General features: G+C 43.3%; 1 protein-coding gene across 1 annotated transcript in view; it reads left to right on the top strand.

Moving 5' to 3' along the window:
- LOC130905619 (WD repeat-containing protein 70) overlaps positions 1–13,121 on the top strand; it is a 70,476-nt gene that overhangs the window by 45,207 nt on the left and 12,148 nt on the right. Inside the window, exons 11-13 of the mRNA XM_057819176.1 lie at positions 6,107–6,206; positions 6,345–6,429; positions 6,518–6,656. Of these exons, the coding sequence (XP_057675159.1) occupies positions 6,107–6,206; positions 6,345–6,429; positions 6,518–6,656 (324 nt within the window). The remainder of the gene's footprint in view (positions 1–6,106; positions 6,207–6,344; positions 6,430–6,517; positions 6,657–13,121) is intronic.

The following is a 13,121-nucleotide window of genomic DNA, read 5'->3' as shown; positions in this document are numbered from 1 at the left end:
TTAACGCTCAGCCTTTTCACAACAAGAGTGTTCAAGTATTCGAAAGACTAACAGTAGTCGAAAAATAGGTTGTATCTAACTGCCGGTTACTGGCACCACCTCTTACGCTTGTCCCCATGAGGGATGGGTGAGATGGATCTATCCCAATTTACTGAGAGGTAGTGTACACCCTGGAATGATCACCAGACTATTGCAAACAACCATTCACACTCATGTTCACATCAATGGGAGATTTATAGTTTTGCCCAAGCGGAATTTTAGCGAGCAAGCAGCGTACATCATAGACTGGTCACCAGTCAGTTACATGGCATGTATAACTAGATAAGCGTTCACACTAACGTTCATGATGATATTTTCTTCATATTAAAATAGCATTGAAATTGACACACACTTTACCTTGCTTTAATCACCCTTACTGCGACCCAGAATAACTTTTCAATCATCGGAATCAAAACAAGGAATATTTCTGCTGTGAGCCATTGCAGTTGTAATTGTTCAGATTGCTGCAATTTAAAGACAAGATTTTGAATTTTTCTGCCACACATGCAAAATCCACATTATGCTTTAGCCTTGCTTATAACCAGTGGTATCCAACTTTTTTTGCACCACGGACCGGTGTGATCTGGGTCTTTTTTTCCAGACTCCTCGGCCCAGCTCCCTCGGCTTGGTCTGATGTTAGACTCGCACCATTGGCTCCTCAGCCAAGCACATTCACCAAATGTCTGTACTTGTGGTTCCGCTCGTACTAAGCAAAACTACTATGGCGACGACACATCATCAGTAGGGTAAAACTAACCTGTTTCAATGCGTGTCAGAAAGTTACAGTAAATATTAAATAACACGACGGGGCTAAAAATGAACAATAAGTGCAGGGAAAATATAACTCCACATATGCTGAATCAACCTTTTTTAACAGCGGCCTATCCTAAAACTTGACGGCAAATATCTTTAGTCGCAGGCATAATGAGTTCTTCTCCAGTTGTGAAAGATTTCTTGACTTTATCAATACGGTTCACCACGAGGAATGATGCTCTCAGTGCATTCGCTTTTGTGGCCAGGTTTGCTAGCTTATAGCCACATATTAGGCAGAATGCACTAGTTTGTTGGCTTTTCCCCGAAAAAAGGTGTCCAAAGATGTTGCCGCCTGCAGCGCACACGCCAACAGCAGCTCACATTACTGTTTACATTGACTGACCCTATAGGTTAGCAAACACCGCAGTAATAGCGGCCAACCACTAGAGGGTGACGTATGCAAATTTTTACTCTGATTAGTCAAGAGGCGCAGGTCAGATTGCGGTCGTTAACAAATGATTTATTGTTTCTCTGCCATCCGGTAGCAAATGCGCCACGGACCAGTACCGGTCCCCGGCCCGGTGCTTGGGGATCAGGGATCCCTTTGTTATGCCCCTTTCCCACTGAAACTAGTGGGTCATCGCACTTTTTTTCCAAGCCGATGCAACCCACTAGCAATTGGCATTTGGCACCTTTCCCATTGACCAAAAAAAAAAAAAAACGTGTCTTTTTTTTTTTTTTTTTCACCCGTCTAACCCCCCACCCCTCCTCAGCCGTCCGTAAGGTTACGTGATGTCACCACGCTAAAATGCGCGTCGACAATTCATTCAGATCAAGGAAGTAAACAATGCAGAGCAACATGGAAGCTTCTTTTCCTTTAGTGTTCTCCATTTTCATGCTCTCTACTGCCCTCAAAATGATCGAAATGCAGCAAAGGATCAACACTCTGCTTGTGCTGAGGCAACGTAGGCGACATGAATTCTTCTTCTTCTACTAGCTTTGTTATGAGCATCGACGTAACTACGGTTGTGGGGCGTGTTAAATGGGAGGCGACTGGCACGTTGTTATGACGCAACACGTAAGAGCCTACGTCACCACGTACATTAGGGTGTTTACTGTTGATCCGGGGTTTTGCTTTCACACTGCATGACGATCAGAGCCGAGGTGATTTTAACGCGGGTTGCTTGGCGGGCTGATTGACACGGGTCGAGGCGGGGCGCTGCACCTTTCCCACTGCCACCAAAAGCCGATTGTTAGTGGGTTGACACTGGTTTTTTGGCCAGTGGGAAAGGGGTATTAGACTACTAAAAAGAGACACAATTTCAGCTGAAATGCAGCACTTTTTAGAACCAGGAACCGGCAAAACCATGACGGCTTTTTTCATTGCTCAGCGCTCCCGATATTAGTGGGTTTGGAGGAAGAACAAGGACCGCAAGTACTTACATAGTAAGGCACGGTGTGACATCACAAAGTGCCAAATTCAAAACATATCGTCTGCAGAATGATTTAACTTGCAAACATGGTTTCAATCAAATAAAAAAAAACTCTACAGATAACAGACTTCAATCAAGGCATACTCCCATTTCGTCCTATCTTATGCATGAAATTTAAAACAAGTTTACTTTTGCTGCCCAAGCACCTGTCATAATAGGAGAAAATGGTGTTTCATTATATTAAACTGACCCCCTATCTTTTAAACTGTGCTATACAAAAAGGCAGTCGATAATGAATGATTAAAAAAATGAAAGTCAAATGAGTTTGAATTTGCAGTAATAACAGGAAAATGATGACTGGGAGAATAAAATTATGCCTGGAGAGTCGAGACAAAGTGTCCAAGGCCAAGCTTCTAAAAAGTGGAATCCTTGTTATCTACAGTTCAAGGTGACACGGTTATCTATTTTGTCTCACTTATTAACCTCTCTCCATTTACTTTGCAAGTCAGCTATGACCTCAATTCCCTTTAGTATCATGAGGGCACATCACTCTTTCACCTCACACTTTCCACACTAGCGTTTCTTTATGCTGCTCTATCTTATCTGTTGTGGGCACTTGGCGCACTTAAAATTCCTTATCCGTATTTTTGAAACAAAAAAGGCCATGTTGCCCCATTCTCTTTTCACTCATTTATTTGCTTTGCGTTTAGAATTATTGAAATTGTATCGGTATAAACTGAGGTTATGTTTGTCTGAGTATTAGCGAGCCAACTTCTCTAGGCCGTTGCTTCACCGATGTCTTGTAATGATCGATTGTGGTTATCTGCCTCAGATTCAAATAAGTCACAGACAGCATCCTCTGCCAGAGGAGGCACAGCTAAGGACTTAAGTTAATTTTACTCTCGCATTATGTCTACTGTATGTGGTGAAAAGGGGCAGATTAGTGACTGTTTTTGGTTACTTTCAGTCTGCAACTGCAGATATTGGCACACTGAGCTACAGAGGCGGGTGTTGTTTGACATGCATGTGTCTGCAAAGGTAAGTGTTGCAGATAGTATGTATTCGTATTAATCAGGATGACTCATCAAATAGTGTGCTTGTAGGGTATTTTCCACTTGTTTTCTTAAAAATCTCACTTAGTCTGTGAAGATTAGCACGGCATCCATGGAGTGGCAACCAAGCATACATTTTTATTAAATAAGTATTACTGTCAGATGCCGGAAGTATCAAAACCCTTCTCCAGTTCAAATTTTTGGCTTTTATGCTGCTTGAATCCACAGTTTTGTTGTAAAGTATTTTAACAAGGCATCCAAGCTTTGCTGCCCACGCAAGGGAGGGTGCGAACATGCCCTGAGTAATGTTTGCGCTGAGTACAGTACAGTTCATCCATTGGCTTTAAATTCCATGTGTCGTGCCACTGTCCCAATAGGATTACTTGGGAATTCTGATGGAACATGTACTTTAACCACTGTCATAATTTTTTTCCTCCACAATAATTAAACAATTTAATCTGGTTAAAAGGTATTCAACAATAAATTTTAAAGATTCCCAAGGATCCAGAATTATTAAAATGATCAAAGTAATTATTGAATTTCTTAATTTAGAGAAACTTCGCCAATTATGTGATTAATTGATTGATATGATTGAAAAAGGAGGAGTTCAGCGAGGCCATGGAAAACGACTTCCGGACGTCTTCGAGGAAATTCTGGTCCACCATCCGGCGTCTGAGGAGAGGAAAGCAGTGCACCATTAACACTATGTATAGTGAAGGTGGAGTACTGCTGACCTCAACTCGGGACGTCGTAAGTCGGTGGGGAGAATACTTCGAAGCTCTCCTTAATTCCACCGACAGGCCTTCCTTTGAGGAAGCAGAGTCTAGGGACTCTGAGGTGGGCTCTCTGATCTCTGGGGTTGAAGTCACTGAGGTGGTTGGAAAGCTCCTCGGTGGCAAGGCGCCAGGGGTCAATGAGATCCGTCCGGAGTTCCTAAAGGCTCTGGATGTTTTGGGGCTGTCGTGGCTGACACGCCTCTACAACATTAGGAGTGTGTTCCAATTATAGAGGGATCACACTCCTGAGCCTCCCCGGTGAAGTCTATTCAGGGTTGCTGGAGAGGAGGGTCCGTCAGGAAGTCGAATCTCAGATTCCGAAAGAGCAGTGTGGTTTTCGTCCTGGCCATGGAACAGTGGACCAGCTCTACACCCTCGGCAGCGTCCTCGAGGGTGCATCGGAGTTCGCCCAACCAGTCTACATGTATTTTCTGGTTCCTGAGAAGGCGTTCGGCCGTGTGCCTCGGGGAGGCCTGTGGGGGGTGCTCTGGGAATACGGGGTACCGATCTCCTTGGTAAGGGCTGTTCGGTCCCTGTACGACCGGTGTCAAGAGTTTGGTCCGCATTGCCGATAGTAAGTCGAATTTGTTCCCAGTGAGGGTTGGACTCTGCCAAGGCTGCCCTTTGTCACCGATTCTGTTCATAATTTTTATGGACAGAATTTCTAGGCGCAGACGAAGCATTCGGGGGTCCGGTATGGTGACCTCAGCATTGAATCTCTGCTTTTTGCATATGTTGTGGTGCTGTTGGCTTCATTAAGCCGTGACCTGCAACTCTCACTGGAGCGGTTCGTAGCAGAGTGTGAAGTGGTTGGGATGAAGATCAGCACCTCCAAATCCGAGACCATGGTCCTCAGTCGGAAAAGGGTGGCGTGCCCTTTCCGGGTCGGGGATGAGATCCTGCCCCAAGTGGAGGAGTTCAAGTATCTTGGGTCTTGTTCACGAGTGAGGGTAGGACGGAGTGGGAGATCGACAGGCGGATCGGTACAACGTCTGCAGTAATGCGGACTCTGCACCAGTCTGTGGTGGTGAAGAAGGAGCTGAGCCGAAAGGCAAAGCTCTCGATCTACCAGTCGATCTACGTTCCTACCCTCACTTATGGTCATGAGATGTGGGTCGTGACCGAAAGAACAAAATCCCGGATACAAGCGGCCTAAATGAATTTCCTTCGCAGGGTGTCCGGGTTCTCCTTTAGAGATGGGGTGAGAAGCTCAGTCATCAGGGAGGGACTCGGCGTCGAGTCGCTACTCTTCCGCGTTGAGATGAGCCAGTTGAAGTGGTTCGGGCATCTGGTTCGGATGCCGCCTGGACGCCTCCCCGGAGAGGAGTTCTGGTCATGTCCCACCAGCGGGAGGCCCGGGGACGACCCAGGACACACTGGAGAGACTGTCTCTCTGCTGGCCTGGGAATGCCTTGGGATCCCACCGGAGGAGCTGGTTGAAGTGGCTGGGGAGAAGGAAGTCTGGGCTTGCCTGTTAAAGCTGCTGACCCCGGAGCTAGCGGAAGAGGATGGATGGATGGATGGATGGATGAACAATTACTCCCATTTCGTTTTTTTTTTTTTTCATACCTTAAAACATTAGCAGCCATCGTGATCTAGTGGTCAGCACCTCTGCGAAATTGTCCTGAGATTAGAGTTTCGAATCTGTTTCTGGAGTATAAGAGGGTTTTCACCAGATTATCGTATATTTCTCTAAACTGCTCTGACGAATGAATATTTTGATGAAAGCATAAAATAAGTTTTAAAAATGATGAGAGAATGCTTTTATTTTACAAAACATTTTTTCCCTAATTTTCTGCCATGTTAGACATCAAACCAATAAATTTTATCATATTGTTTTTGTGTACATTATCTGCACTGTCAGTTTGAAACGATGCCCTGTTTTTCTTTTTTAATAAAACAACAAACAATAAACATGAGACAACAAATATTGTTACTGTTGTAAACAACACAAAAACCAAAGAGCTACTAATTGTTCTTGAAACATTAACTATAGCACAGACAGAAATGTTCTGCTCTATGGGTTAATTGAATGTTTTTTTTCTTATTGTAGGTGCACACAAAGTTCCACTGTCGGCAAGCCCACACTCCAGGATCCGATGTCTCTCGCCTTTCCTTTTCCTATGATGGCACTGTACTCGCTTCACGTGGAGGTGAGGGGATAAGTTTGTCACCAGAGCCTTTAGTTTTTCAGATTTAAAATGTTCAGCTTGAATTAATTGGAACACCAACCTTTTGTAAAATGCTTGTTTGTTTGTTTTTTAGTTAACCTGTTGTGTTTTTAATTCTAGGTGATGACACGTTGAAGATTTGGGATATACGCAACTTCAGGAAGCCATTACACATGGCTGGTGGACTGACAAACTACTTTGCTATGTGAGTCATCCTAAATCGGTTCCGATGTAAACTTTTAAAAGTGCCATTGAATGCAACAACTTAATTTGTTTCGTTTGAACCCGGGCAGGACCGACTGCTGTTTTAGCCCAGACGATCAGCTTGTTGTAACGGGGACCTCTGTGAAAAAAGATGAGGGCAGTGGGAAGTTGGTCTTCTTTGACCGAAAGACCTTTGAGCAGGTTTACGAGATTGAAGTTACTAATGCGGTAAGAGCTGCTCTTGTCGTCATTTCTAGCTGGTTGCAAGTTACTGTTCAAAAGTTTGATAAGTTGGTATTTTCCATGAAAAGTCACATTTTTATTTTGCTTGTCGAGACTAATTGGCCGAGCAGGGGTGGGGGAGTTGAAATACACACTTTATTATAAACAACTACAAGCGTACATCGAAACACTTCTGGTAACATTAAAAGTGTTACATCAGTTCTTGACATTCAGATTCTCCATTGTGGCGATCTGAAATGGATGAGTTAGTATGAATGAGTGTGCGTGTAAGATTGACACTCCTTCAGCTTGTGTTCTGGTGGGAAGCTGAACAGCTGGACGCTAAGCAGCTTTCAACCCTCACAGTATCTGGAATAACCACCCCCATCCTGCACATGACTGTCCTAGACCACCCCCCACCCTTGCCTCTGCTTGTACGTATAAACGCACTTAGTCCTGAGCACCTTCAAATCTCAACGAGAATGTCGAGCCGGAGTATCACCTTGAATTTAAAATGCATCATTTATAAACAATTCAGACGTACTAGTACAGGCTAAGAGTCAAATGTACTAGGATCTGACTTTATTTACAGTTTGTGCAAACCCCACAGTACCTCATTTCAAAACGAAGCCGGCTTATCTAAATGTGCTTTTGCATACCTCAGGCGACTTTGTGGCATGTGTGCAGAAAATGATTCTTACGTGTCACTCTCTTGTCCAGCTTCTCCTTGTGCAAAGTGTGCTGATTTGTTGAACGATTTACAGTCACATCATCTGCAGCAAAATTACGTTGTAGTTCTATGGTGGTGGTCTATGGGTTGTCTTTGAGCATTCACACCATCCGTTGCCTTGGCATCACTGGTATTTTCTAATTTCTTGGCCTCAAATTAAACAAACAATAGAAATTTCTAGGTCACGTGATCGGAAATCGGGCCGATCAAGCCATTTTTCAGAGGATCAGTATTGGGTGAAAACGATCAGGTTTTTAATTTTAAAAAATGTTTTTCTGCTTCACGCTTGTACAGCCTCTCATCCTCCCTCCTGCTGCTTTTCTTGCTCACCAGTGCAGCTGGCTTGGTACTTAAAGTGCTTGTGACACGAAAAAGCATGTTTATTTCATAATACACGCGGTATTTTATGCTCCTGAATGATATGGACCGCTTGGATGTGTGTGGAAGCGATCGCTATATTTATTTAGTTTTTTTAATCCCGCGCCAGGAAAATGAGTGACTTCCGGCTTCGGTCTCGCATTGAGGAGGAGGGCGCTGTGACGTGTACGGTAGAAGACGTCCTCTTCACGCTACAGTGTACTGTTGTGTATGAGGACGAAGGATTCAGCTGATTTTGCGGATTAATACTTTTATTTTTTGCATCACGCCAGCCAAACGGCTGCAGAAAAATCATTCTGTATGCGGGAGAGGCGTATGCGCCTTTTTGGAGTTTCAAAAGGTTCCCATTCACCATGGATATTTACTGTGGGACCATTGGACTTACAAGGAAGTGAGTAAACATCTTGTTTTGTATTATGTCAAATACGAATACAGTGATTACAAAGTAAACACTATAAAATTCCTTTAAATACAGGACTACTTACGTTTGATCATTGATAGGCATGTAAAAAGCTATCCTCACGCTCATTAGCAGTTAGCTGTTAGCACGTTAGCTACACAACAATTCCAGCCACCCTCCTCCAGGGAACGAACTGTAAATTGCTCTCCGCCGGGCGGTTTGCCGATCCGCAAAGAAACTCGACAACCGGGTCGTCATGTCAAATAATCCAGGCTAGTTATGTGTGATTTTCCACTTCGAAGACTTTGAAACATCCCTCGGTTCGGGTTAGCATGTCGGCTAGCTGTCACTCCTTCTGGTCTGTTTACATTCTCCGAAGCCGGGGAAGGGAAATGACATATGTCCGATTTAGGTGTCATAAAATATCGTTCGGCAGGTGTGACAGTAAAGGTAAAGTCGACTGTTTTGACCATTATGGAGTAATTTTGCCATGTCGTCTTGAATAAATGGATTTTTATTATTTTATATTCCATTTAGCACAAGTTATTTGTCATGACCATGCCATTTATTTAGCAATTGGGGAAAGTACTTGGGTAAAAAGAATATCCTGTAAAAATATTGAAGTAAAGAGACAGAAACAATGACATTTTGCCGCTCTCTTCGTCGCGTTTTCCTCATTGTGAATAGTTCCCCCTCGACGGGCTGACTGGTCCTTCTCAAGCCATTTATATAGCTATTGGGGAAAAATACTTGGATAAAAAGAATATCCTGTAAAAATATTGAAGTAAAGAGACAGAAACAATGACATTTTGCCGCTCTCTTCGTCGCGTTTTCCTCATTGTGAATAGTTCCCCCTCGACGGGCTGACTGGTCCTTCTCAAGCCATTTATATAGCTATTGGGGAAAATACTTGGATAAAAAGAATATCCTGTAAAAATATTGGGAGTAGAGAGACTGAAACAATGACATTTTGCAGCTCTCTTCGTCTCGTTTTCCTCGTTCTGAACAATTCCCCCTCAATGGGCTGAATAGTAAAACCGATGAGCCTAGTCTACCGCTGACGTCATCCACCTGTTGGGGACGCTAAAGCCCTATAATTGTAGGCGTGGCTAACCGGCAGATTAAAAGACTAATTTCTCGTCATCTGCGCTTTGCTAAATTGTTGTATAAGGTCGAATCGTCTCAAAATATGATTCTAATTCACATAATAATGCCATTTAAGACTTTTTTTCTGGTGTCGTATGCTCTTTAAAGTTAACAATGACTGACAGATTTGTAGCTTTGCTCTGGCGAGAAAAAGGCTCGGTAGCTCTACGGTCATAGGCACAAATGTTTTAGTCATCGTTTAGTCAATCTTTGTTGTCAAAAGGCTGTTCTCGGCTTGCCCGGCACGGCCAGACTGTTCTCCCTGTATTTTTCAAACACTGGGAGAAATAGTCTGGGAACCATCCCATTAACGGCCTCTCGAGCAGATACAAAATCAATCAACAAATCAGATTTGTTTATTTGCGTGACGTGTTCTTAACGAGCAACGTCACTCTTGCACGCCGGAAGTCGTCTCCTCAACAACACAGATGGTGAACAGGAGAGCCGAGAATATGTTCCAATCCACGGTAAAATCAGTTTTAAATGACCAAAAACACATCGACACGAGTCGTTGACAACAGTCCGTCTCGCGCTAGCCATGTTGAATAAACTCCGCTCTCCTCGTATGTTTACTTCCGCGCGCAAGTCCCTCGTCCTGCCCTCGTCGTTCTACTAACGTCACGTCTGCCCGTCGCTGATTGGTCCACTCCGCTGTCTGTTTGCTGTGGCTTGCTCCGCCCTGGAAATTGTATCCGCTGAATGGTAGCCAAACTCAATAGCTGGAACAGCGGTGAGTCTGGTGTACCAGGCAAGTTCTCGGCAGCCTGAGCGTCAAAGCGTGAGTGAATTTGAGTGGACTCACTCAATGAAGACAAAAACTTTTCTACGTTATTCTTGTCTTAACATAAGCAGGGTTTTTTTTCTCCAGGTTCCTTCCACATTCCAAAAAACTGCATGGTATGCTGATTGAACACTCCAAATTGTCCGTAGGTGTGAGTGGGTGCGTGAATGGTTGTATTTCTACTAGTCCTTCTCAAAAAATTAGCATATTGTGATAAAGTTCATTATTTTCTGTAATCTACTGATAAACATTAGACTTTCATATATTTTAGATTCATTACACACAACTGAAGTAGTTCAAGCCTTTTATTATTTTAATATTGATGATTTTGGCAAAAAGTCAAGAAAAACATAAAATCCCTATCTAAAAAAAAAAAAGCATATTTCATCCGACAAATACCAAAAAGTGTTTTTTAAAACAAAAAAAGTCAACCTTCAATTACTTATATCAGCTATGCACTCAATACTTGGTCGGGAATCCTTTTGAGAAATGAGCAATCAGCCTGTGGCACTGCTGAGATGTTATGGAGGCCAAGGATGCTTCGATAGCGGCCTTAAGCTCATCTACAGTGTTGGGTCTGGTGTCTCTCAACTTCCTCTTCACAATATCCTACAGATTCTCTACGGGGTTCAGGTCAGGAGAGTTGGCAGGGCAATTGAGCAGAGTAATGCCATGGTCAGTAAACCATTTACCAGTGGTTTTGGCACTGTGAGCAGGTGCCAGGTCGTGCTGAAAAATGAAATCTTTATCTCCATAAAGCTTTTCAGCAGATGGAAGCATGAAGTGCTCCAAAATCTCCTGATAGCTATCTGCATTGATCCTGCCCTTGATAAAACACAGTAGACCAACACCAGCAGCTGACATGGCACCCCAGACCATCACTGACTGTGGGTACTTGACACTGGACTTCAGGCATGTTGGCATTTCCTTCTCCCCAGTCTTCCTCCAAACTCTGGCACCTTGATTTCCGAATGACATGCAAAATTTGCTTTTATCTGAAAAAAAGTACTTTGGACCACTGATCAACAGTCCAGTGCTGCTTCTCTGTAGCCCAGGTCAGGCACTTCTGCCATTTCCAGCACACCCTTGTGCACGGTGGCTCTGGATGTTTCTACTCCAGACTCAGTCGACTGTTTCTGCAGGTCCCCCAAGGTCTGGAATCGGCCCTTCTCCACAGTCTTTCTCAGGGTGCGGTCCCCTCTTATGATTGTGCAGCGTTTCCTGCCACATTTTTTCCTTCTCGCAGACTTCCCACTGAGGTCCCTTGATACAGCACTCTGGGAACAGCCTATTCGCTCAGAAATGTTTTCCTGTGTCTTAGCCTCTTGTTGAGTGTGTCAATGATGGCCTTCTGGACAGCAGTCAAGTCGGCAGTCTTGCCCATGATTGCGGTTTTGAGTAATGAACCAGGCTGGGAGTTTTTAAAAGCCTCAGGAATCTTTCGCAGGGGTTTTGAGTTAATTCGTTGATTCTGATGATTAGGTTAGTAGCTTCTTTAGAGTACCTTTTCATGATATGCTAATTTTTTTAGATAGGGATTTTTTTTTCTTGACTTTTTTGCCAAAATCATCAATATTAAAACAAAAAAAGGCTTGAACTACTTCAGTTGTGTGCAATCAATCTAAAATATATGAAAGTCTAATGTTTATCTGTACATTACAGAAAATAAATGAACTTTATCACAATATGCTATTTTTTTGAGAAGGACTAGTATATGTGTCCTGTGACTGGCTAGCAACCATATTAGGGTGTAACGCGCCTTCTGCCTGAAGTTATCTGTGATAAGCTCCAGCACCCTTGCAACCCTCGTGAGGATAAGCTTTTCAGAAGATAAATGAATGAATGAATTACATGAATGCTACAGCATGGAGAGTGATGAATAGGATGGCGTTAAAGGTGATTCAATGAAAAATGTGTGTGCCTATTTTGTGCAAAAAGTTAGGCGCACCAATGCAACCAAAGCAAAAAGTAAGTGTGGAGCCTTGTCAATATACTGTATATCACAATCTTAAATTGTCACTATTGTTCAAGCCCAATTTATATATTTTTTACTTTTTAAGGGCTAAAAAAATAATAAAATAATCCAGAAATACAATGGGTTTGCCAAAAGACAAAAACATACGTGTGGTGACCCTTCATTATATGTTCATAATTCACCTGTGGAACTAATAAGGGGTATGTTGTGTTCCGGGGAAAGGGGGGGGGCCTCTTTGTCGCGTGTGTTTTCGGCAGAGACACGAGAAAGTTACAAGAGAAACGAATAGCCAAACACGACAACGCAAACTCAACTCACGAGCCTCACTATGAGACTCACTAACATTTTCCTCTACACGTGATTCTGAATTCTGATGAATTCTGGGGCGACCTGTGTAGTGACCACTACCTTATAACAGAATTCACTTATGAAACTTATGTGAAGCATGTTGTGTTCTGGGCGGGAACTCTTTGTCGCGCGCGTTTTCGGCAAGGACACGAGAGATAAAAGAGACACGAGCGGCCGAACACGGCAACGCAAACTCAACTCACGAGCTACGAGACTCACTAACATCATCCACTACATACGTTTTATTCCCCACAAAACTCCCGGAAAAAGCAGAAGTGGAAGTACTGTAAAAAGTACAGTACTTTAATATGTTTAGAACTTCTGTTCAAATTGGAGAAGAGGGAAAAAAAAAAAAAAAAAAAAAACTATATCGGACCAGGGCTCTGTTTCGGCAGATTCTCAAAATCAGTTGACTCGGACTCGGGTGCAAAAATATGAGATCGGGACATCCCCAGAAATTTCTTATGTTCCTCACAGTGGAAACAGACATCTGAAATGTCAGAGATTCTTGTAGGCTTTACTTGAATCATGATGTTGAACAATCATTCAGGTCACATGAGAGCTATTTTGAGGCCCCCACGTTGCCATTCTTTGCTGGTTCGCAGTACTGTTCACTTGCGGTCTGTGGGGGTACTGTACACTTTAGCCCCTGTGTGTTGCAGCTATACACACAGGGGCTAAAGTGTACAGTGTGTAATGTGCATGATACTATA

This window comes from Corythoichthys intestinalis, chromosome 17 (assembly GCF_030265065.1).
Source record: "Corythoichthys intestinalis isolate RoL2023-P3 chromosome 17, ASM3026506v1, whole genome shotgun sequence".
NCBI classification, from domain to species: domain Eukaryota; kingdom Metazoa; phylum Chordata; class Actinopteri; order Syngnathiformes; family Syngnathidae; genus Corythoichthys; species Corythoichthys intestinalis.
This window is presented reverse-complemented; position numbering and strand designations above follow the sequence as displayed.